The sequence below is a fragment of the Trachurus japonicus genome, chromosome 6, assembly GCF_045865225.1.
Source record: "Trachurus japonicus isolate A0001 chromosome 6, Traja_1.0".
In the NCBI taxonomy this organism is placed as follows: Eukaryota; Metazoa; Chordata; class Actinopteri; order Carangiformes; family Carangidae; genus Trachurus; species Trachurus japonicus.
In genome coordinates this window covers 25,006,194-25,028,793 of record NC_140912.1, presented here as the reverse complement: position 1 = coordinate 25,028,793, position 22,600 = coordinate 25,006,194, and the positions used below count along the sequence as shown (strand labels likewise).

The 22,600-nt window shown below is 43.7% G+C and overlaps 3 protein-coding genes across 5 annotated transcripts in view; 2 read left to right on the top strand and 1 right to left on the bottom strand.

Moving 5' to 3' along the window:
- The window catches only part of cecr2 (CECR2 histone acetyl-lysine reader), a 37,378-nt gene extending 24,867 nt beyond the window's left edge, over positions 1 to 12,511 (top strand). For both annotated transcript variants that reach the window (XM_085779953.1, XM_085779952.1), the window contains exons 8-19: positions 529 to 618; positions 984 to 1,131; positions 2,167 to 2,296; positions 2,394 to 2,431; positions 2,534 to 2,625; positions 2,784 to 2,910; positions 3,647 to 4,014; positions 4,145 to 4,294; positions 4,971 to 5,787; positions 6,326 to 8,378; positions 9,295 to 9,365; positions 9,553 to 12,511. In XM_085779953.1, coding sequence (XP_085636079.1) covers positions 529 to 618; positions 984 to 1,131; positions 2,167 to 2,296; positions 2,394 to 2,431; positions 2,534 to 2,625; positions 2,784 to 2,910; positions 3,647 to 4,014; positions 4,145 to 4,294; positions 4,971 to 5,787; positions 6,326 to 8,378; positions 9,295 to 9,346 — 4,065 coding nt within the window. In that variant the 3' untranslated portion in view covers positions 9,347 to 9,365; positions 9,553 to 12,511. The remainder of the gene's footprint in view (positions 1 to 528; positions 619 to 983; positions 1,132 to 2,166; positions 2,297 to 2,393; positions 2,432 to 2,533; positions 2,626 to 2,783; positions 2,911 to 3,646; positions 4,015 to 4,144; positions 4,295 to 4,970; positions 5,788 to 6,325; positions 8,379 to 9,294; positions 9,366 to 9,552) is intronic.
- A 1,213-nt stretch (positions 12,512 to 13,724) lies between these two features.
- ada2a (adenosine deaminase 2a) lies at positions 13,725 to 19,110 on the top strand. Of its 2 annotated transcripts, none has more exons than XM_085779949.1 (10): positions 13,725 to 14,039; positions 14,465 to 14,798; positions 15,617 to 15,836; positions 16,030 to 16,243; positions 16,768 to 16,895; positions 17,023 to 17,113; positions 17,235 to 17,343; positions 17,714 to 17,871; positions 17,979 to 18,181; positions 18,268 to 19,110. In XM_085779949.1, the coding sequence occupies exons 2-10, from the start codon at positions 14,489 to 14,491 to the stop codon at positions 18,356 to 18,358; spliced, it is 1,524 nt and encodes a 507-aa protein (XP_085636075.1). In that variant the 5' UTR covers positions 13,725 to 14,039; positions 14,465 to 14,488; the 3' UTR covers positions 18,359 to 19,110. The 2 variants fall into 2 exon arrangements, with proteins under 2 accessions (XP_085636075.1, XP_085636076.1); XM_085779950.1 differs by having other exon boundaries at positions 13,758 to 14,039; positions 14,485 to 14,798.
- Positions 19,107 to 21,844, bottom strand: ribc2 (RIB43A domain with coiled-coils 2). The gene is made up of 7 exons (XM_085779951.1): positions 21,569 to 21,844; positions 20,662 to 20,743; positions 20,224 to 20,532; positions 20,028 to 20,146; positions 19,626 to 19,835; positions 19,355 to 19,521; positions 19,107 to 19,269 (listed from the first exon to the last, which is right to left on the bottom strand). The coding sequence occupies exons 1-7, from the start codon at positions 21,683 to 21,685 to the stop codon at positions 19,200 to 19,202; spliced, it is 1,074 nt and encodes a 357-aa protein (XP_085636077.1). The 5' UTR covers positions 21,686 to 21,844; the 3' UTR covers positions 19,107 to 19,199.
- Between the last annotated feature and the right edge of the window lie 756 nt (positions 21,845 to 22,600).

Here is a 22,600-nt window from a genome sequence, read left to right as displayed (position 1 = left end):
TCTGACAGACGTTGTCAGCGTGCTTGAGAGAGAAAGAGAGAGGCAAGGAGCAGCTGAGCTTTGCACAGCTCAGCTCTACAGTGAATTTACATTTTACCCATTTGAGATTTTAAAACATACTGGGTTCATTATGAGACCGTAGATCGACTAATTAGCCTTTAGTGGGGCCAAGACAAATGTATTCATATTGCTGAAACGATGTGGCCACGTGTGACTCAGACCACCTCTGAATGTAGTGTAAGTGATTTGAGATGTATCTACACCTGTACTTAGAGCTGTGTATCACCTGAGTGGGATGTTATGCTGCATTCAAGACAACTCGGAAGTAACCAAGATTGCTGAACACAAAAAATTAGTTTGAGTTTGCCGTTCAATTAATTTTTCACTACTCAGAGCCCGTTTTTTTCCGATTTTCAGAGTTGTCTTGAACACAGCATTAATATCCGGTCTGGACAGGATATCATTGACCAGCCATACGTATCAGAGGTGGACTTCATCTCTTCTTTTCCCCTTTTATTGTTTCTTAAGGTGCGGGAGCAGAAACAGAAACTACTGGACCCAACCCCAGTTCGCATATCACAACGCTTCTCTGGAGAACACATTCAGCAAGAGGATGAGGTGTGTGTGTGTGTGTGTGTGTTTGTCTGTACATATTGTCTTAGTTTTTAAAACTGTAGGTGCACCACTGCAGTAGCATAGTAAATTATCCAAGACTCACTTTGTATCGACTTTTTTCTGTAATTAGGTGACTGATTGATTTATTGATTGATTTAATTAGTTGGGTTTTTATTGTGCTGTCCATCCCCCTGCAGTTTTTTTAGTTGGTGTTCAAGGAGCCTCAGTTGCATCTGTACATCATGCTCTATGTTGTATGCACAAGAGTGATGGAGAGATCCAACTTTCAACTCCCATATATTCATCACAAGCTGTCCTACCATGAGTTCATAGTGGATTAACAGGCTTATGTGTGTGTGTGTATTCAGGACAATCAGAAGGCCGAGGCAGAGGAGAAGAGGAAAGACGAAGAGCTGGACAGGCAGGTCCTGCTGGCCGAGCAGCGACGAGAAGAGGAGAGGCTTCAGCAGGAGGAACGACAGAGGGAGAAGATGGAGAAGATCAAAGCTGTGGAGGGTAGGATGGATCGATGCAGATGGAACACAAATGGAAAGCTGCACAACATCTGTTTGTGCACAGTGGAGCACATTTTCAGTTTCTAAAAAAATACTTTCGAGGTCAACACTGTAGCAATCAAATATGTTAAAAAAAAAAAAATGGTATCGTATGAAGGAAGTAACAAAACAAAAATGAAGCTAAGTGCACAAAGTCAAATATATAAAGGAGCTGCAATAATTTCATATTCTTTCATCAGAAGCCTGTCGGCAGCAGGTAGGGTGCTTTCATGCTCTTCTTCCAACTCGGGGATCAAGGGCAGAATGGGCTGTGAAGGGCACCCCATGCGCTGGCTTTCACATGATTTCCATTGCTGTAGTTTGGCTCTTAACGGCTGAAAAAATCTGCAGTAGCATAGCAGCACTTGTGAAGCCTTGTGATTTATGTGTAGTACACAGAGACTGTGAGAGGGAATGTTCAGGGCCTTTAATCACAGGATCACTCCTCTTCTTCTCCCTCCCTCTGATGTCATCTGTCAGGGGTTAATGAACTGCTGATTGTGCTTCAGTGGAGGAGCCTCATTAATGTATTATAGATGAACAGCAGGACCTGGTCTGCTCTCTGTGTGGATTGCATATGTGGAATCCTCCCTCAAACATCTTTAATCCACACGGCAGGGGGGGGAGAGCGCGCAGGCCTCTCCGGCTTTCATGTTAAAAGATAAAGCAGTGATACATATGCACTTTCTCTGCTCTGCTCTTTTGATCGGATGGGCCTAAGAAAAAAGATGGCTGATGAATCTCTCGTTCTACTTATCTAAAAGCTACTGCTGTCTTTGAAGGCTAGGGCCTGGTTCTCATTGACTGCCCCGACAGCCTCAACGGGCCGAAAGTGCAATTTAAATTAAAATGTAACTAAAAAAAAACAGAAAAAAAGCAATTAAAAACATTGTTTTCCCAAAGCCTCCCAGGACTGGTTGTGTTTTATTATTTGTTGCTCTAATTTCTCCCCGTCCTCATATTTTTCTCCCTGTGCTCATCCTTCTTCTCCTCCTAGAACGAGCGAAGAGGCGGAAGATGCGTGAGGAAAAAGCCTGGTTGCTGTCTCAAGGAAAAGACCTACCACCTGAACTCATGAACCTGGAGCCGTCTTCTCCTGTCCATAGAACACGCAGGAACAAAGAGTTGTGAGTGACTTTGTGCGTTTGACATCAGATTTAGCTTTTTCTACTCACTTGATGACTTAATGTTGTGTATTAACATGTCCTATGTCTGACACAACAGCTATGAAATTGACGACGACTACACGGCTTTATACAAAGGTATGTTCACTGAATTGCTGCTGATTGCTGTTTCTTTATCTCCAAACACAATAATAACTTTCCTAATGCCTGATCTGATCTGCTCTAATCTATCCTTTTCAGTGCTTGAGGCCCTGAAAGCCCATAAAGATGCTTGGCCCTTCTTGGAGCCTGTCGATGACTCCTATGCCCCTAATTACCATGAGCTCATCCAGGTACTAATTACTGTCATTGTTTTTTACAAAAAGAGTAATTTTTGAAGTTTAGTTTTCATATGTCTTTGGTTCACATCCTACTGAATGTCGCCAGCTGCACGTATGTACACTGCATGAGCTTTTAATGGTTTGTAATTGTATTCTTCCAATCCCCTCAGACGCCCATGGACCTGTCCACCATTGAGAAGAAGCTCAATGACGGGGAGTACATTGCGAAGGAGGAGTTTGTTGCAGATGTGAAGCTCATGTTTGAAAACTGCACGGAGTACAATGGAGAAGACAGTGGTAAATGAACACAAACCAGCTGCACCCCCCCCCCAAAAAACACTCCCCATCCTTCCATTAACAGTCGGCTTTCAGTTTAGGTGTAATGCATCAAAATCAAATATCAGTAGGTGTGTGCTGTGAGAAAAGAAAGGAGTGTATATATGCATTTTTGGGGGTGAGAGGCAGGGGGTGAGAGTGGGAGAAAGAGCCAAAAGAAAGGGGGCCGGACTTAGTGGTGTGTTGGGGCCGGGGCCAGGGCAGCTTTGACAGTGATTAATGGGGAGTGATTGAGCTGTGCTCCAGTGCTCAGGGGGATCTGAGCCTTGCAGTGCCAGAGAAACATTCCTGCCCCTAAGCCCCCTGTCTGGAGTCATCCATCCAACTGAATACCCTCCCCAGGGACAAGGGGGGAGGTGAGTGGTCAGGGGGGCCCGGGTGGAGCAGGAGGAGGAGGAGGAGGAGGAGGAGGCGGAGGAAGGGGTCGACCTAAGCCCTCTGACCTGGTCAGTCGGTCAGTGTGAGCTGAGAACAGAGGAGCAAGTGTGTGTCTGTGGGTACATGAGGACTGGAGTGGTAGGGAGTGGCTGGGAGATGAGTGACGTTATGTGTGTGTTTTTGTGTGAATGAAAGAGTCTACATCATTGATTGTGCTACAGCTATGTACTTTGTGGCTGTTTATAGGGGTCTGGAAGATGTTGTCGTGTGGTGGTTATCATATGAGCACAACTGATTGAGATTTCAATCTGTTTTCTAGAGTACACTATCATGGCCGAGTCACTGGAGCGGTGTTTCAGTCGGGCCCTGTTGAAACACTTCCCGTCAGAGGATGGCGACACAGACGAGGAATTCCACGTCAGCCGAGAAGACAAGGAGCGCAAGGACAAGAAGCGCAACCGCGGCAGTAGACAACTGGGCCCTGAGAGTCTGATCAAGGCTACAGAGCAAGTCCAGCGCAAGCGGAGCTCCCAGGGGGGCAAGGGCAGCGCGCCCTCAGATGAAGATGACAACAGGCTGACACGGCCGCTTCCTCCCCCTCACTGGGGCAACGGCCCCCCTCACCCCCACGGCCTGCCCCCAAGCCATCAACGCATGCACGAAGGCATGTACCACCCAGGGCAACAGGTATGATTAGGATTACTTTGCTTGTTTTTTGAAGTTCCTCTGCATTTCTAAAAATTTTAAGTAGTAAAATGAACGGCTACATTTCTTTTCATCAGCAAGTTTTCAGTGATGAATTCTGTTACTTTACCAGCTCCGACATCCACCTGGTCCCCCTGGTCCTCACGGTCCACATATGTATGCTCAAAGAATGGCGATGGATCCACGCTTCGCTTACTCTGCCCACATTCCAAGACATGGAGACCCCAACTTGAACCGCTTGCCCCGCAACTTTAACTTGCAGGTTTGTGAATACTTCAATATTACATTGTCAGATACATATTTCCTGTATCTTACCTGATTACAGTGAAAATAATTTAATTAGATTATCAATCTTCTTCTCATTGTTATTCGTCAACTGTTCTTTAAAGGGGAACTATGCAAGTCTGCTCGCTTTTCCGCTGCTACGGTTACGCTCCTCTCGCCCATCTGCATTTGTTGACAACGAAGCCGGTGATATATCAATAAATGAAGCGGTGGATAACTTACATAACATATACGATGTTACGGCGTGTGCGTTTGTGTAGTCTCAACCGTCATGAACAAAAGATTACGGGTTACGGAGCACGTTTGTGTTGCACTGTGCAGAGACGAGAGCTGGGACACCGGGACGGCGGCCAGGTACTGCACTGATGTTGCATGGTTGGTTTTCAGCCGTGAGACACCAGGTGGAAGACAGTCTCCATTCTCACTCTTAACAAGTCACAAGTCATGTAGTTAACAATCACAATTACTCCGGAGCTTTTTAATTAAGGTAAAAATGTAGCATAGGCACGGGAGAAATCCTGCATAGTTCCTCTTTAATGTTGATCTTTAATTGTAGTTGTCTTCAGTATCAACAAAGTATTGACTTGTGAATTGTCCGTGATCACATACAGAGGGATATTTATAGTTTTTCTGTTTTGTTTTTTTTTCCTCAGCATCGCATGGTTGAAGGACATCACATGGGTCCCAGGTATCCCATGGGTCCAGATCCTAACCAGCAGCCCCCTCCCCACCAGCAGCAGCAGCACCCTTACATGGGTCCAACTCACGGCCCGTCTCTGGGCCCTCGTCCCGTGGCGCTACAGCCTGGACCTCCTCCTGAAGCCAGCATGTACCCGTCCCACCACCACCACCCGGAGGGCCACACCATGCACCACATGGGCAACAGATTCCCAGGACCAGATGGACCACCGCAGCACAACTACCCCGGCTTGAGGCCTCCTGGTATGGGCATCTCCAACATGTGGACCGGTATGAGTCACCAGGAGAGACCCGGGAACGGGATGGGCATGCAGGACCCCAACATGGTGAACCAGCGCAGCTATGGTTATGGTGGAGTCCCGCCTCCTGTGGGGCATAAACCGTGGCCAGAAGCCGCCGGATATCCCCACCCTTCTCCAAATGCCCAGTATCAAATGTCTGCAGGAGTCAGCTCCCAGGGGCCCATGTCCGCACGTCCCCCAGTTCCCCACCACCCAGACTCCTCTGGCAGGACACGCTTGGCTTCCATGCTGGAAAGCCCAGAGATGCTGGCCCTGCAGCAGCTGTCAGCCTCTTCTGGACCCCCTGCTGGTGCCCCTCATCAGCACATGGGCAACTTTCAGCAGCCTGGGCCCCCATCAGGAATTGGCAGCATCCCAGCTCACCCCTCTCAGCAGCCTCCCCCTGCCCCTGAGGTTCAGCTGCTGCGTCCTGCTAGAGACAATGGACCAGACAGCCAGCCCTCCCAGCAGACAGACACGCAGCCCAAAGGTAGACCTGACCTTCTCTCGTAGTATTTCACCAGCCTTATTATATGTTCTGCATGAAGGAACCCAAAGCACAGTCCATTTTCCACAAGAAACGTTCTTAGACTTAGACTGAAGCGTCTCTGTTTGTTAATTAGCACAGAAAACATCCGTTCCCTTCCTCCCTGTCATGTGCTTTTTGTAATTTGATTTAGATGATTTTTCACAGTAAGAGGCAAATTGAATATTCATTAGTTTAGTGGGAATTTTTTTGCTGGTTGCTGTGAGGCTACAAGAGAGATGACATGTCATCAGTTAAACTTCACTAGCAGTCCTACAAATATGTTTGCATCTTCATGAGAAGGGAGAGATAGTTACTTTTGAATTTGCCTGTGTTGTATTGTTGATTTTGGACATGAGTATGTAGCACAAAATTGCAGAACTCACTTTTTTCCTTGTCATTTTAATCAGTTCATATTCTTTGACACAAAACCTTGTTCTTCAATTAATCCAACGCTAACCTCCCCAGCTAACTCGTCTTTCATCATTCCGTATGTTAACAGGCACGACATCAGAGAACAAAGTGGCTGCCAACAACATTTCAGATGAGGCTTCATCACACAAAAACACTGTTTCAATTAATCAAGAGCACCCGTCCAACCCCAGTCCCACAGGACACCACAGTGGGGCAGCAGAGGCAAAGCAAAGCCCCGCAGCCCCAAACCTAGGCAGATCACAGGAGGATCCGTCTGGGCCGCAGCTCCCACAGACTTCCACACAGAGCCACAAGCAGGAGGTCGACGACCAGAGACAATCTGCCAGCCACTGTCCCCCTCTACACAATAGTGCCTCTACTGTTTCAGCCCATGTCAACACAAAAAGTAACAGCGGCTCCACTGACCCCACCCCCCCACCCAACCCCTCTCAGCACGCACACACCAGTCCACAGCAACACGCTCCGAGCCCTGCACTTCCTCCTCATCACGTCCTGCCGCTGCCGGTTTCTGCATCTCACAATCCCACTCAACAGATGTCAGAGGACAACAGTGACCAAAAGCAGCAGCAGCAGCAACCTCAGAATACCCCTCCTCAAAGCCACCCTCCTAGTCCTCCTCAGCTGATGCCCCAGAATGCAAAGCAACACGGTTCCCTGCTACCTCCTCATCCTGCCCCGCCGAGCATCTCGCCACAGCATCCCGCACAGAACAGCCCCATGCAGGGGACGCCACAGAGCGCCACACAGGGAGCAGCCCACCAGCCTGCGCCTCAGCAGCCGGCTCCCCTCACATCTCTGCCCCCCAGTCACCCCGCACCGCTGTTGCCCTCCCAGCCGAGCCCAGCCGACCACGGGAATCAAAGACCCAGCGAGCCCACGAGCAGGACGGACACGGAGGTTCCCGCCGTTCCTCCGCAGCACACCACGGTGAAACCCGGGCCTCCGAACGGGATTTATAAACACCAGGATTTTCACCAATCGCCAAATCACCATCAAACCCAGATGGTGGGTAGCAGCAACACGGCGGGTATGCAGCAGCCACAGAGAGGACCCTCGCCTCATTACAACCCCGGCATGCCCCCTCACGCCCAAGGCCAAGGAAACGGCGCCATGGGCCCGTACGGCATGGCGGCGAACCCTCAGCATCCGCTCTACAGCCAGACCAACATGACCAGATCCATGCCTCCCTCTGCCCACCACCCGTACCACAACCAGGCCATGAACCCCCTCCACAATCCCGTTAATAACCACCCTGGCTACCATCAGCAGGGAGGGGCCGCCTACTCCTACCACATGCCGGGGCAACAGCACGCCAACATGTACCCGCCTCACCAGTACCAGCAGCAACACTACTACCCCCAGCCTCATCATCAGCAACAAGCCCAGCCCCATAATAACCAAGCCAACAGCAGGGGGGGTTTCCCTCCAGAGGAGTGGCATCGGTCTCGGTATCAGCCTCGGCCCCCCATGCCGCCCAACGCCTACCTCCCTGTAGCCAGCGCCAGGGGCAACAGCCAGTCGAAGGAGAGCAGTTTGTCACCGCTGGGCTCTGAGGGCGGGGCTAGTTTGGTTTCCCCCGGCCCTGTGTCGGAGGCAGAGGACGGGAAGCGTGAAAGCAGAGCGCAGCCCAGTGGCGGCGGCGGCGGCGGCAGTCCAGCAAAACAGGCGCACACTGAGCGGCCGGAAAGCCCGAAAGAAATCCTAGACCTCGACAGCCATAACGCGGCTGCACGTCGGCGGAGCGCCCAGCCGCCTCAGCAGCAACACCCACCTCCCTCCGCTGCTCACATGGCGGCGTCCGGCTTCATGTACGACCCTCGCGCCATGCACCCCGGGATGCAGCAAGGCGGCGTCCCTCCGCCACACGTCATGTCTCAGGGGCATCGGGGCATCGGGAATGGAAGCCCCTACCCCGGCCAGCCGTACCCAGATCCAGGACGCTTTGCTGCCCAGCGGCCTCACCCGCACCTGATGGAGGCTCTGCAGCGGCCGCAGCAGCTGCCGTACTCGCCAGGTCAGACGCGCATGGCCATGTACCGGCATCCCCGGCCAGCAGGACACTTTCAGGGGATGATGCTACAGCAGAGAGGCCTGGCACCAGAACACTTCTTACACCCAGGGTAAAATATTTTACTTAGACTTAGATACTTTATTCATAGGGATGTCACGATTATAGATTTTCTTGGTGCGATTATTGTCAGAGAAATAATCACGGCATTACGACTATCACGATTATTATACATTAATACATTTCACAACCCTATGAATGTGTAAAATCAAATATAGTCAAAATATAATTACATTACAAATCTGTTAATATAGGACCAGTTATTAATCCACTGGGGGAAGTGTTTGAAATATTTAAGTCATTAATTGTCATCTATATCAAATGTTTAAGTTTATTTTAATCATTTCTTTCACACGCTTGACACGCTAACATTTAAATTCCTACTAATTCAGTGTTACTTTAGATAAATGGAACAGTATCTGTGCATTTACCTTTACTTTGGCGCACATCTGCAGATATGGTTCCAACATAATCTTTTTCAGAAAGTGACGGTATTTAGGAATCTTTATGATCAATTAATTGTGGCGTTTAATACCACGATTAATTGTGAAAACAAGTAATTGTGACATCCCTACTTTATTGTCATTGTCATAATAACACAATTATAAATAACAAGATATCCGTTTAGAGCAGCTTAATACTGATGCAGAACTTGTGCAAAAAGTGCATATTACATTACATTAATGTCCAGAGGAGCCCAGCAGGAAAATAAAGTGCATTTAGTGCATAAATACTGTCCCACACATACTGTACACACAAACATTACAGCAGCAGAAAATACATTTACCTACTCTTATGTACTGTAGTTTGTATTGTCTTGTATAATTTATATATAATCTTTTTGTACAAGTCCAATTTCTTTGTGTGTTTTTAAAAAGGACAGATGAAATGATGTGAAATATGTTTTTTTTGCAGGTAAAATAATTAAACTGACCTTATTTGTTAAATCTAACTGTGTGTGTTCACAGGCAACAAATGATGGCTGGCCCAGGCGGCCCTAGCAATAAACAAGGAGTGTGACATCCACCTTGTGATCAGAGTAAGTGAAATAATATTCTGATACAATACATTATGCTTTACTTTGTTCAGTAGCACTTAGATATTTCCCATTTCATCATCCTTCATTTAATTTTTTCTACAGCGCTGGTCTGTATTTCTAAGAACATTTTTAATAGATCTCTGAAGGGACCAATATGTGTTAAATTTAATTGTTCTTTTTCTTTCAGTGCTGAAAGGAAGAAGATACCTGCATGCAGACTGGGAAGACTGAGACAACAGAAAGGACGCTTTGCTTCACATACATCTTTAAGTGATATTCTTACACTGGACAAAAACCTTTGGCTCCTTTTTTTTCCCATCATTGGACATGAGGATCTGACCAGGCAGCTGGTATTACAGGGATGATGATGATGATAATGTGAAATGTTTGTGAGCCTAGGAGAACAACTCCCCTGTTCGTCTCCACGGCGTCAGCGGTCAGCAGCAGAACAGCTGGTAGCTGATAGGGATTCACTGACTTGCTCAAGGACACCTCACGTGAACAGTTCCTTCCCATCACAAGCATTTGAACTCGGCTCCCCGCAGCAGAAGGGCAGCCTTTTTTAACCACTAGGCCGACCTGCCAAGTCGAGGGCATGCTGCCTTCAAGAACACTGGACAGCCCTCGCCTTTTTGAGGAGTCTAAACATAGATGGATTAACGCAGCCTGCTAATGTTGTTCACTGACTGTAGTGCTCGCCAGAGCTGTAAAAATCCACTGACAGAACTGAGGACAACTGTGATGAAGAGAAAAGGGATTGTTGTTTTTACTACTTACTACTATTTTTCTGTTCCAACCATATCTTAAAACTCAGGTGTAGAAAAAGGAGGTACTATGAGACTGTCACCCTGACCCAGTCAACTCACAGGCCCTTTTTGTGAATGTATGAGTGAATGTGTAGAAAAGTGCAGCACCGTAGCTGCACGTGATCACACTGATAATATGTCTGTGGCATAAACCGTCCTGACGAGGCCCAGTTATTGTCCATCTCCACCCCCAACTTTAACAGTGTTTCTCCACCTATGGAGGAAACACATAGTATATGCATCTTTCAGAGCTGCCTTTATTGGTAAGAATGTCTTTGACTAGCAGAGAGGGACCGACAAGGATGGCGCTGTTTTGTTTCCGACTATACCTGACTCTGTTATGCACTATATGGCTTTTGTTAGTCGAGACATTTTGAAATCGAGAGGCCTTGGATAGTCTTATTTTTAGTCAATGCCTGATAACACACATATATATGTACGAAAATATATATACCCTTCACTGTAGAGATGTACCTCTTGTCCCAGGTGAGGCGAATCTAAAATGCTCACACAGTGACACAACCTAATAGCTGGTTTATGTACATACACAAAACAAACACATCAAATCCTGCTTTTGTTTTCTAATTGTTTCAATTTCACATTCCACATACACGTGTGTAGCTTTAGCTCTTTGTTTATTCACAACCCTGCCCTTTGCGTGGGTGCTTCTCTTGAGTGTTTCCTTGTTTCCTTGTTCCCATGTCATTACTAAACATATCCTCAGGGTGTACAGTTTCTATATACGGGTATTTTTCTTAATTATTATTTGGAAGAGGAGCAGCAAAAGGAAAACGGGACTGCAGCTGTGGCAAATCAGTCTGCCTCATGTGAAGAACCTGGCCTCTAAGGGTCTGTATTCATCGTAGCACACCGCCAGCCGGTTAAACCCTTGTTTTTCTTTTTTCGTCTTCTTCAAAGTTGATTGCAAGTGAAATGGATCTAATCTGAGTCGTTCAGCATTCCTGTTGATTTCATGTCGTACTTATTGTCATCACAATTAATTTTGGCCTTCAGCGACCAACATAGTTTCTCGTAATTCTTGTCTATTTTGGAGTTTTTTCCCCCCCCTGCATCTGTCACTCTTCTGTCATATTGATGTTGCACCTGTGAGACCTCACTGGGGCAGTTAAGTGATGGCAGCAAATGAATCTACCTCATCTAGCCAGACAGTGGCATCTACAGAGCCCCCTCCACTTCCTCTCTTACACCGCCAGACTCCCAAGTGTCGACATTTTATGTAACCTGAATTTGGCACCACCCTTTTTATAGTTTTTAGGCTCCCAGAACTGATAGTTAAATGGCCTTACAATATCTTTCCACCTGCGGAGTAAATCTAATATCAGGTTGCTGTGCAACTTGACTCAAATGTGGTGCTGACTGGCTGTCAACAAGATGCTGTTGTGATTATTCAGCTGTCACTTTGTCACTGATTGCAGGTGCTCTGTAAAAGAAGCAATCCTGGAAAGTGTACACTTTTTCACACTTTTTTTTTTTTTTATGTCATCCTTGGAGTATGCTGGATGATATTACATCACATGTCTGAAGTGGGACTTAGTTGTACAGATTGCATGCCTTCCTGCCTACAGGTTGTTGTAACTAGACAGCTTAGGCCGTGTTCGAGTCTAGGGTCTTTATAGACTTCATAGAGTTTGGCAGCGTTGTGATGGCCTTAGTAATAGGTACATAAGGCACTGTAAGGAAATATATTTGAGGAAACATGCTAGAAGCTGTGAGACTATTTTATAAATGTGTCAGACAAGACTTTTTGTTGACATAGGGAATCGTCTCGATATTTAGTGAGCCACTTTGGAGGTAGTGTGTTCACTCCTTCTGTCTAATGTATGAAGGGCAGTGTTGTTATTAAAGATCTGTGAGGTTGTGATGTCTTATGGTGTACAGATGTGCGTGCGTGTGTATGTATGAGTGTGTGTGTGTTTGTGTGTGTGCACGTGCGTTTCTGGTGTGTAGAATAGGCACCAGACGATTTGGAAGTGTGCATTCAACTCTTCATTTATTCTGCTGTCATCCCCCTGCACTAGTGAAAACCATTTAGACGTGATTTAAATGTGAATCATATTTATTTGCTCTTTTAAGAATTTTTGTACATTTTTGGACTTGTTTTAATATAAATGTGGTGTCTGTTTCTCTTTTTCTTGATGTTATTTTTAAGCAGATGTCTTTTACCTCAGTAGCATGGTGGTATTGGAAAAAAAAGACCTGTACGTTTCATTTTTAAGTGACGTTTACAAGTTCTTATCTGACTGACATAGATTATTTTGGAAATGGAACGGAATATTTTCTATACTGTACATTTCTTAGAAATAAATAACTTTTCCTGAACAGGACTTTGCTTTACCGTTGTCAATAAAGAAATCTTATGTTTATGGAAAAACTGCACCTTTTCCATTTTCAGTCATGTAGCTAAAAAAGATTTATTAGTATTTTTTCCCCCTTTATTTAACCTGAGACTTACAGTCCTTTTAAAATACCACTACTGTGACTGACTAGGCCGAGCCTGTGCAACTCCACAGTAATGTGGCACGTATCTATAATCCGTTAAAGGAGCTGAAAGGCCATAATAATGAAATGCAAACAGCTAAACCAGAGGGCCAAGGCAAGACAATACATTAATCTATTGGAGCAGCTCACACCATCGCTTTCAATTAGTGCCTATCCCCTTGACGAAGTCCCTCCACAAATCTTGTGCTGCTTCCTCTGAGCCTTCTCATGTCTGCAGGAGTCAGTGATGTGATGTGACGTCAGTGGAGGAGGAAGCACCGCAGCTCCCCAAGTCTTCCTTCACTGGAGCTCCTCCTAAGCTAACAAGTAATATATTCTTTTGTTCAGGCCTAATGAGGACACAATTGGCAGTTGAAAATGCAAATTAGGCATGTAATTAAGGCACTTTAATTGAGCCTAATTAAGCAAGTTGTAGAAATAAATTGTGAATGTGGGGAAAATAGGACAAAATAAAACAGTAAACAAACAGCTTCAATGAAAAAACCCCACAATTTTTTAATGCAGCTTTCACATTAAAATGTTGAAAATCAGTTTTCTTTTCGGCTTTGTGTTTATTGTTCCACCTATGTCTCTTCATAAGAATTATTTTTATTTGTTAACATTAAACATTTTTTAAAAAGTGGGTCACTCAATTTTGTGGCAGCAGGTAGTGTCTGATTCTCATGGGATCTTGCTCTGTTGGACTAATATGTGCATATCTCAAACATTAATAGAAACATACTTAACTAGCTGGTTATAACTGTCTGTTTTTTTTTCTTTTATTATTCCTCTAAGTCGGTATTTATTTATTTATTTATTTATCTTAGTTGTATTAATTAATACATGTGTAAGAGTAAGTCTCTTCCAAATACAGGTAAACAAACCAGAGGCTTTCTAGGATAAAGCCCTTCACTGAGAAATGGGAACTTTTATCCCTAATCTCTGTCTTGCAGGCCCATTGTTTGTATGTCAATCATCTACCAATCAGCTGGTCGCTAGGGTTCGCTCTCAGCCAATGGAAGCGAATGGGGGCGGGGCTTCGGCACCTCCGAGGCTTTGAACAGGGATGTAAACACTGCTGGAGGGGAAAAAAACGGACCACCACTGACTGTAAACACATTTAGCTCTGTTCACTTGTTAGCTTGCTAATTTCCCCCCAACACCGTAGTAGCATAGAAAGCTATTTGTTTTTAAACATACACCGTATTTACAGCTGACAGCGGTCAGTATTTTCTTTATCTTTTTTTTGTTACACAGTCCGGACTGTTTACAAAATCGCCGTCGCCAGCAGCTGTCGATGCTACACTTCGTGCTGATATTGTTAAAATACAGTGTTTCACATTCACCAGACGCCAAGACAAGATAAGAGGTAACATTTCTTTCTTTTTGTTGTTGTTTCAAGTCGGGCTTATGTTTTCATTTGCCTCTAATTGTTCACGTTTTGGTTTACTTTTAACATCTAGCTATAGGCCGTGTGTCTCTTTATTTTATATCACTATATCTATATGCAGGTGTACGTAAACATTGTATATAATGTTAGAACAATGGCCAAGGGACTGCAGATGCAAATTAGCTCTGAGCTAGAGCTGATACAATGCATTAAAGGGCAACAACATGGTCCCTCTACAAAAATAAAATAAATTGAAACACCTGGCAGCTTTTCACCTTTCTTCCAGTTAATGTTAAATGGTTATTTTTACGCCACCTGCTTTCACTTCTCCTTCCTGTTTTTTTTCTGCCAGGGTTTCCATACAAAGCAAAGCCTCTGTGATGTTTTCTCTCTTTTACATTCAGCTCTTCTCTTCTCTCTGGAGGACCATGTCGGCAGTCGAGCTGCAGCGCCCCCTGGCGGCTGTGGCCTGCCTGCTCCTCCTGCAGTGCTTGACCGGTGGCCTGTCCATACCAGACCCGAGACAAAGAGAGGCCCTGATAAAGCTGGAGACCTCCATGCAGACAGGTGGGCAGATGGTGCTGACCGATGCTGAGCAGCGGCTGGACTCTCTGCTGCTGAAAATGAAACAGCAGGAGATGATGCAGCCGGACTTCCCTCCCGCCATGCACTTCTTCAAGGCCAGAGACCTCATCAAGTCCAGTCCCATCTTCAGCCTGCTGCAGAAGATGCCTAAAGGTGTGTTCAGTTCAGTCCCACAACTCCCACATGTGTGCTTTTAACAAGATTGTAAAATGCATGTTTTACTAGTTTTGTATAAGTTACAATGAAGACCTAGCTACATGAACACTGGTGAAGAAGTTGGGCCTTTACGTCAGGGATTTTTAATACAATAATCTGACCCTAATGTTAATTTTTGAGAACACTGGGCATTATCTACAAATATTTTATTAATTATCTGGTTAGCAACCGATGTGTGTGTATCACTTAACCTCCCTTTCCTTTTATGAAACAAATGTGAATTTATAGGCTGAAACAATTAATCAAATTTATTTAGTTGATCTACAGTAAAATGACAGTTATTCTGATAATCAATTAATTCCTAGTTAAATGTCAAGTTATAACTTTTTTGAAAGACAAAAACAGAAAGAAACATATTGATTGTACAATAATCATTATACAACATAGGAGACGTAATAATAACGCATGTTTGTGTCTACATTCTTCTAATAAAGTAAATTGTATGTAATAGTAGCAATTGCAATAAATTTTACTCACATCATTGACAGTCATGATATATAGTAATGGCACTAGTCTATTATTAGCAGCATAAATGTGCTAATATATATGCAGACAACAAAAGAATAATAGTAATAATGATAATAATGTGTACAACATATAAATACATATAATAACTATCAGTGTAAGATGAGTTGATCTCATCTTTTCCTTTGATCTACAAAGCAACAGCTTGTTGATATGGAGTAATATATGTACTTCATATATCAGTGTTGTTGTTGTTTTTTTGTTAATAATTCAATACTTCACTGTTTCAGGGGGAGCGCTCCATGTCCATGACTTATCCATGGTCGATGTACAGTGGCTGGTGAAGAATGTGACCTATCGCCCCCACTGCTACATGTGCTGCACTGACAACCGCTCCATCAGGTTCATCTTCTCGTCTCAATGGCCCAAACCTCTAGCGCACTGCTCGCCCTGGTCCCTGCTGGAAAATCTCAGGTCCAAGATGGTCAACACCACAGATCTGGACAACAGGTAACTTACTCTTTGATGCAGTGTCCAAACATTTTTTAAACCACCACATACTAAAAACAAACTAGAAAAAAATGTGTTTTTTAGAAAGTTATTTACAGAAATGATAAGTCATATTGTCAGCTGTGCTTATTGGATCCAAAATAACACTGGTTATCTGATTTCAACCTCTATGTCTTCGTATTTACACATTCAGCATCATGGGCAACCTGACGATTTTCACGGATCAGGATCCAGAAACAGTGTACCCCAGTCAGGACGTGGTGTGGGACAGGTTTGAACAGGCCTTCCGTGCCATGTGGGGTCTGGTCACGTATGCTCCCGTCTTCAGAGAGTACTACTACCAAGGCCTCAACGAGTTCTACGTGGACAACGTCATGTATATGGAACTACGAGCTTTACTCCCAGAGGTAAACCAATGCCATTGCTATTCTGGTAATTGTAAATGGTAAATAAGTGCAAAAAAAGAGGTTAGGGGCTGTAGCACCACGTTATATAATAACACCACATTAAGTAATAATCTAATACATTTTCACCTCATTATGAAACAACACCACATTTTGTAAGAAAATTCTTGAACGCAATACGTAATACATTTTGCCGCATTTTGTAATAAATTGTTACATATTGCATCCGTTGTTAGAAAATGCGGTTGTTGCACTTTTTGTTACACAGAAAATGTAATAATTGGCTGCATTATGTAACAACTTGTTACAAATGCGGCAAATTATCTTACATATTGCGGCGTTATTACATCATGAGGTGAAAAATTATTACACAATGTGGCGTTATTACATAATGTGGCACTACGGGGGCCACAAACTGCTTGCAGATGAATGAATGAATGAATTTAAAAACCAAAAAAAGAATACAAACAAACAGCTTGCAGATAAAACGTATCATTGTTTTGAAGTTTTTTTCTTTTGCTACTCAGACCTATGAATTGGACGGCAGTATTCATGACACAGCCTGGACTCTGAAGACCTACCAGGAGGTCACTAGGCAGTTCACCGCAGACCACCCAGATTTCTATGGCGCACGGATCATCTTCACGGTCCACAGGTGACTGCTCAGGCTCAGGGTTTTATCCATTATCCCGACCTGCATGCATACGGCTTATTGGCTCACTAGCGAACATCAGAGGATGTCGATATGATCACTGATCACACTACTGCACTGTATGCTACAGGGGGGTGAATACATCCACGATGACTGAAGTTGTGGAGGAGGCAATGAAGCTACAGAAAGACTTCCCGGACATCATGGCGGGTTTTGACCTGGTGAGAGGCAACAAAAGTTATTTATGAAAGTGTGAAGAAGCTGTGGTCCAGTTGAAAAACAAAAACCAGCTGCAACAGTATTTAAACATGGCCGATTTGAATTTATGCTCATTTTGTACAGGTGGGCCGCGAGGATGCAGGCAAACCCCTGTGGCACTTCAGAGACGCCCTGTCAATGCCCACAGAGAGAGGGGTCACACTTCCTTTCTTCTTCCATGCTGGAGAGACAAGTGAGCTCTTGAGTGCAGTAAATTCATACAGCAATATAGATTTAGGACAGATTAGATTTAGATTGTGTTAGTGTTGGAATTCATGAACAGGAGATACATTTTTGTTTTTAAGATTAAAGTGATCAGTGTTTTAGAGTTCAAGAAAATTCATACAGTTACAGAGCAGTACATGTTTTGTTTTTGTCTTTTACATTGTTGTGTTTTAGCTGCCCTAAATAAATAAAAAGTAAAGCATCAGGTCAACCAACCAATTAGAGAAGCCACAGTGTCCTTTTGTCCTGCTGCCCAAATTGCAGCAAAAGACATTTGAGAACCACAAAGATCTATTTTGATCACATCATTTTTTTTATTGTTCTTCTACTACATCCAGATCTCCAGGGCACAGAAGTGGACCAGAACTTGTTGGATGCTCTTTTGTTTAACACATCACGCATTGGTCATGGATTTGCTCTGCTTCGCCACCCGGTGGCCAAAGAGCTGTACAGGAAGAGAGGGGTGGCTGTGGAAGTCTGCCCCATCTCCAACCAGGTACACTGTCTTCTTAGTTTTGTAAGACTTTGTCAAACCCTTTCAACTGTTACTGAATGAAATTGAATTGATTATTGGATCTCATAAATAAATATCTCCTGATCCAGGTGATGATGCTGGTAAAAGATTTGCGAAACCATCCAGGAGCTGCTCTGATGTCAGAGGATCACCCTATGGTCATCAGTTCAGACGACCCGGCCATGTTTGGTGCCTCCGGCCTCTCTTATGACTTCTATGAAGCCTTTGTGGGCTTTGGTGGACTCAGATCCAATGTAGGCTCCCTCAAAGAGTTGGCCATAAACTCTATTAGGTGAGGTTTAACTGAGATGTAATTTACAAATTGAATTGACTGTGATCAAAACTGCTCTCTGACATTGTTTTCCCCTTGGTTTTCAGGCACAGTTCTTTGACTCCAAAGCAACAGGAGGAAGCCTTGGTCCTGTGGCGGAGAAGATGGGATAAGTTTGTCTCTGAAAACGCCTTTTAGAAAGAAATCTGTAGCAGTTTTTTTTTTAAAGACTGTCTGCAGGGTAATCATCACCGTGCATGAGTTCATGCTTCCTTTGAAAAACGGATGCCTTTTTGACCTTGGTGCATTATCAATGGGAATGGAAAATGAATACAGCAGTGCACAGATGAGCAGGTTTGTGGTACAGTACGAATAAAAATGTGACAACAAAAAACACAGAAAAAGCACAGAGGTAAATATACAGTGTGAAACAGGCCCGGGCTCTGTCCCATAACATTTAGGCTCATTACTTGAACTCCTTATATAAAATAACTTCACAAGCCTCTTGTTATGTCTAGATTTATTAAGATTTTTCACTGTATTTGCACTTTAAGATTCGGGGTTGTCTCGGCTTTTGGGCGACTACAGTTCCAGACAGCGTTGTTAACTAGTCAAGGTGATAAATGCTGTTTGATTTCTCACTGCTGTATGTTTTGTGGTTTGAAGAGTGTGTAATGGGTTGTTTGTGTTTGTTGAACAGGGAAATGGTTGTTAAATGATGTGGGCCTTGAAATACTATTCTCAGGAAGCGTATAAAGAGTTTTTATGTGAATGGATTTTTTCAAAAAACTGCTCAAGGACAAAGAAACTTTGTAACATCTGCCTGCTGTTTTTGAAGGAACACCAAAGAGGAGCCACTTGATCAATTTTGTCACCATCATCCAGACATATTTGAATGTTGTGATGTGTCCAGAATACATTTGACATAATTAAAAACACCAGCTGATTGACTTTGTGGTTGAGTTTATTCTGTTATACAGCTCTAATGTCAGTACAAAGACACTGAACTGAGTGAGTGATCAGTTCATGGTGTCATCCATCATCTGCTGCAGGTGTTGAACTTGGAGAAGAAGCTCTCATCGATGCATCCTCTTTCAATGTCTGGTCTCCTTTAAAATAAAAACACATTTAGATACGAATTTAGAATACGCTCTGTGTAAAATTTCATGAGGTAGTTTTAGAAATGTCACTGACTGTTGTTTGTGTGTTTCGGCCAGTTTGACGTTGATGCTGTCCAGGTGTCGTCTCAGCTGCTTCTTCAGTTTTTCCTGCTTCCTCTCTAGTAGCAGAGCCGTATGAGCAGAAGCCAAGCGAACGTGATCAAGCAATTCCTCCTCTTGCTTCTTCTCTAATTCTGTCCTCTACAGTTGCATAAACAGATGACGGCAAGTCAACAAAAAGTTCCTACAGACTGATTTTTTTTAAATGATCCAAAAGAGCATGTGTCATTTGTTTCCTGTTTTACCTTTCTGTCTTCTATTTGATATTTATGAGCCTGGACGACCTCCTGTGGGCTCTCCTGGGGGGTTTTCCTCTCACTGCTGGGGAAAAGACCGGGCACCGGTCCCACCATGTCCAATGTGGCATTGACATCTACACCGTTCAGCTGTCCTTGCAGTTGGTTCGACTTGTCCGCTCTTTTCCGCTCCTGCTCCCGGCGACGCCTCTCTTCAGCCTTTTGCCCAAACAAACAGACAGAAAATATGAGCTGAAAAAAAAACTTGGTACAGTTTAACACCACATGACATAAAAAAAAAAAAATACAAAATAAATATGAATGAATGCATCTCAGCCTGCGTTTCCAAGCTTTCAAAGCTAGTTTTCCGACCTTTTTTCAACAGTCTGAGCAGCTAATATTATGACTTACCTTGGCTCGGTTAAACTCTTTAGTAGCAATGGCTTCTGCTTTTCTCCTCTCCACCTCGAGGCTCTGAAGCTGCAGGGCTTTGTTGTCCACTTCTACTCTGCTTTGGTCATAGTGCTGCTCTGAAAGTCAGTAGAGAAAGTGAGGATATGTTTCATGTGTGTGAACTGAGGGGAGGAGGTGAGAAAAAAAAACCTACCCTCCAACTTTTGTTGATGCCTCTCTGCCTCCTGTTCGCTCTGCTGCTGGATGAGCCACTCTCTGAGCTGCTCCCTCTGCCTCTGCAGTCTGGTCTTACTTTCCGGGTCCTCGCCCGCCAGGCCCGTGACCGTCATCTGTGCGGCATCACTGTTTGCTTTTGGGCTGTTCAGGTCATACTCCCTCTGGCTCCAAGGCTGCTGGAACTGCTGGCGGTAGTTTACAATGGCCTTCTCCATGGCCCTCTTCTGTTTCACTTCTCTATTATGAAGAATAGAGGCTACTCTGCTATTATGCTGCATTTCAGCATCTGTATAAAGATAAAATAGCCCACACTGACACATCACAAAGCAGTGGAAATTATGGATGTACAAAATATACAGAATAAGTGTCAATCCCTGGGTCATATATTAACACCAGTACGTGATTTGTAACTCACCGCGTGCATTTTGTTTCTCTTTTTCTGCCTCTTCTAGTTTCTTCTTTTCTTCCACCTGCACGTCCAGGGCATCTTTGTCAACCTGTACAACAACAGCAACAGCAGAAGTATCTGTCAACAATGTTTATTTTGTTTGTTTGTTTTCTGCACACATGTTGACATTAGAGCTAAAGCTCTATGCCAGCATTTTTCTCAAAATGTGTTTTTCCTCATACCCTGAGCTAGACATATCCACTTCAGCAGCACTTATAGACACCAAACCCTCCAGTTTTATTCCTTTCTATATTCTGAAGGTTTTTACAGAGGGTTTATTGATATAGGCTATCATTTACAGCCTGATTTATACAACATTTTATCCTAAAAACATGACAAAATTAGATTTTTTAGGGCTGGTGACAGTATTTTCTCATTTACACAGTGATAAAGACGGATATCCAAAATCCTCTTTGTAAAAACTTACAAACTAAATAAAACAAGAATTTTGAAAGTGGCTTTATCCAATGTTCAGATTTCTGTTCTGGAAATGTAACTATGCAAATAAAGCCTCATTAACATATTCAAACAAAATTTTACAAATACAAAAAATACTTTAATGTAAGTGATAAACTTGGGAAGTTGCATGATGGCATCTGTTAGTTTACCATAGTGTCTCACTTTAACATTAAAAGCATAAACAAATTGGCAAAACCATTTAGATTATTTGAACATTTTGGTTTTAGTGTTTAGTGATCAGATCATACTCGGTTTTGTTTTGTTTCTTAATCCTGATGTATTTTTATTTTATTGATCATACTGTTATTATTTTATTATGAAGTTTTTCATTGTTCCCTGAATCTACTGGTTCTATTGAATGTTATTTACAAGAACGCTGCATAAAGTTTATTGATAAAAAAAAAAAGCCACTTACACCGATGGTTCTCACTTTGTCGTTAAAAATCCGCTCCTGTCGGTCAGTCTCTCGGTCACGACGCCTCTGCAGACTCGCCCTCGCCATGCGGTCACAGAGTAGTTCACTGTTCAGCATTTTTGACAAATTAGTAGGCTATGCGTGAAACTTTTGCGTTTCAACGAGCAGCAGTTTTCACCCGAGAAACGCTGCTGCAGTACGGACTTAAATTTCAAACACACTGGTTGCTAAGTAACCGGGGTGTCGTCGTGAATCCTCGTAACGTGTCGGCTTTTTCCGTGGTCTTCGACGTCACGTCTCAGCTCGAGATCTATGAACGAGATACGCCGTGTGAAAAAAAATGAAAACGCATATGGAAGTTGGAAAGAGTAAACCTGTCGTGTGTGGACCGCGTTTGAAAGGTGAGAAATAAATCTGACGCTCTGTAGGCTACATGTTTTACATGTAAACAAACACAATCCAATGCCCTACAAGAACAAAACAACCTTTTATATCATGGCTTAACTCCAACACATCATGGTAGATGACTGTCAATTCTATGTAGGCTAATGATGGTGGAGCTACATGTTCTTGAAAAAAATAAAATAAATAAAAATAAAATGTTGGCTATTACATGGACACATACATTTTCCATTAAGTTTAAATTTGGTTGTTATTGTGACCAATAGCCTATGTAAGAAAATGCTGCAGATAGTCTACAGTGGATGTATTTGATACATTTTTATTTTTCCACTCCTTCCCAAGATGAACCTAAGTCATGTGGTATTGGAAAGGCTCAAGACTGATGGTGGAGGTGTATCATTACGAGTTTGGTAAACCCTTGATGCCAATTTCTAGTTTCAACAACAACAATACACTTTTGGATGCTTTTTTTTTTTTAACCATATGACGCCAAATTTCTATTTTTGAGCGTGTGGTGAAAAAGGTCAGTTGCACATGATGTACGCCTACCGGTAGCCTCTACAGTTGTGTAATGATTCATTTTGATAAATTACCACAAATCACGCTCTATTTGATTAACCCCCACTCCTG

Coding starts and splice junctions, on each gene's coding strand:
- ada2a (XM_085779949.1), top strand. CDS start 14,489: ATGTCGGCAGTCGAGCTGCAGCGCCCCCTGGCGGCTGTGGCCTGCCTG. Junction 16,896..17,022: donor ATCATCTTCACGGTCCACAG/GTGACTGCTCAG, acceptor TGTATGCTACAG/GGGGGTGAATACATCCACGA. Junction 17,344..17,713: donor CTTCCATGCTGGAGAGACAA/GTGAGCTCTTGA, acceptor TACTACATCCAG/ATCTCCAGGGCACAGAAGTG.
- ribc2 (XM_085779951.1), bottom strand. CDS start 21,685: ATGCTGAACAGTGAACTACTCTGTGACCGCATGGCGAGGGCGAGTCTG. Junction 20,744..21,568: donor ACAAAGTGAGAACCATCGGT/GTAAGTGGCTTT, acceptor GTTGTTGTACAG/GTTGACAAAGATGCCCTGGA. Junction 20,147..20,223: donor GCATCAACAAAAGTTGGAGG/GTAGGTTTTTTT, acceptor ACTGACTTTCAG/AGCAGCACTATGACCAAAGC.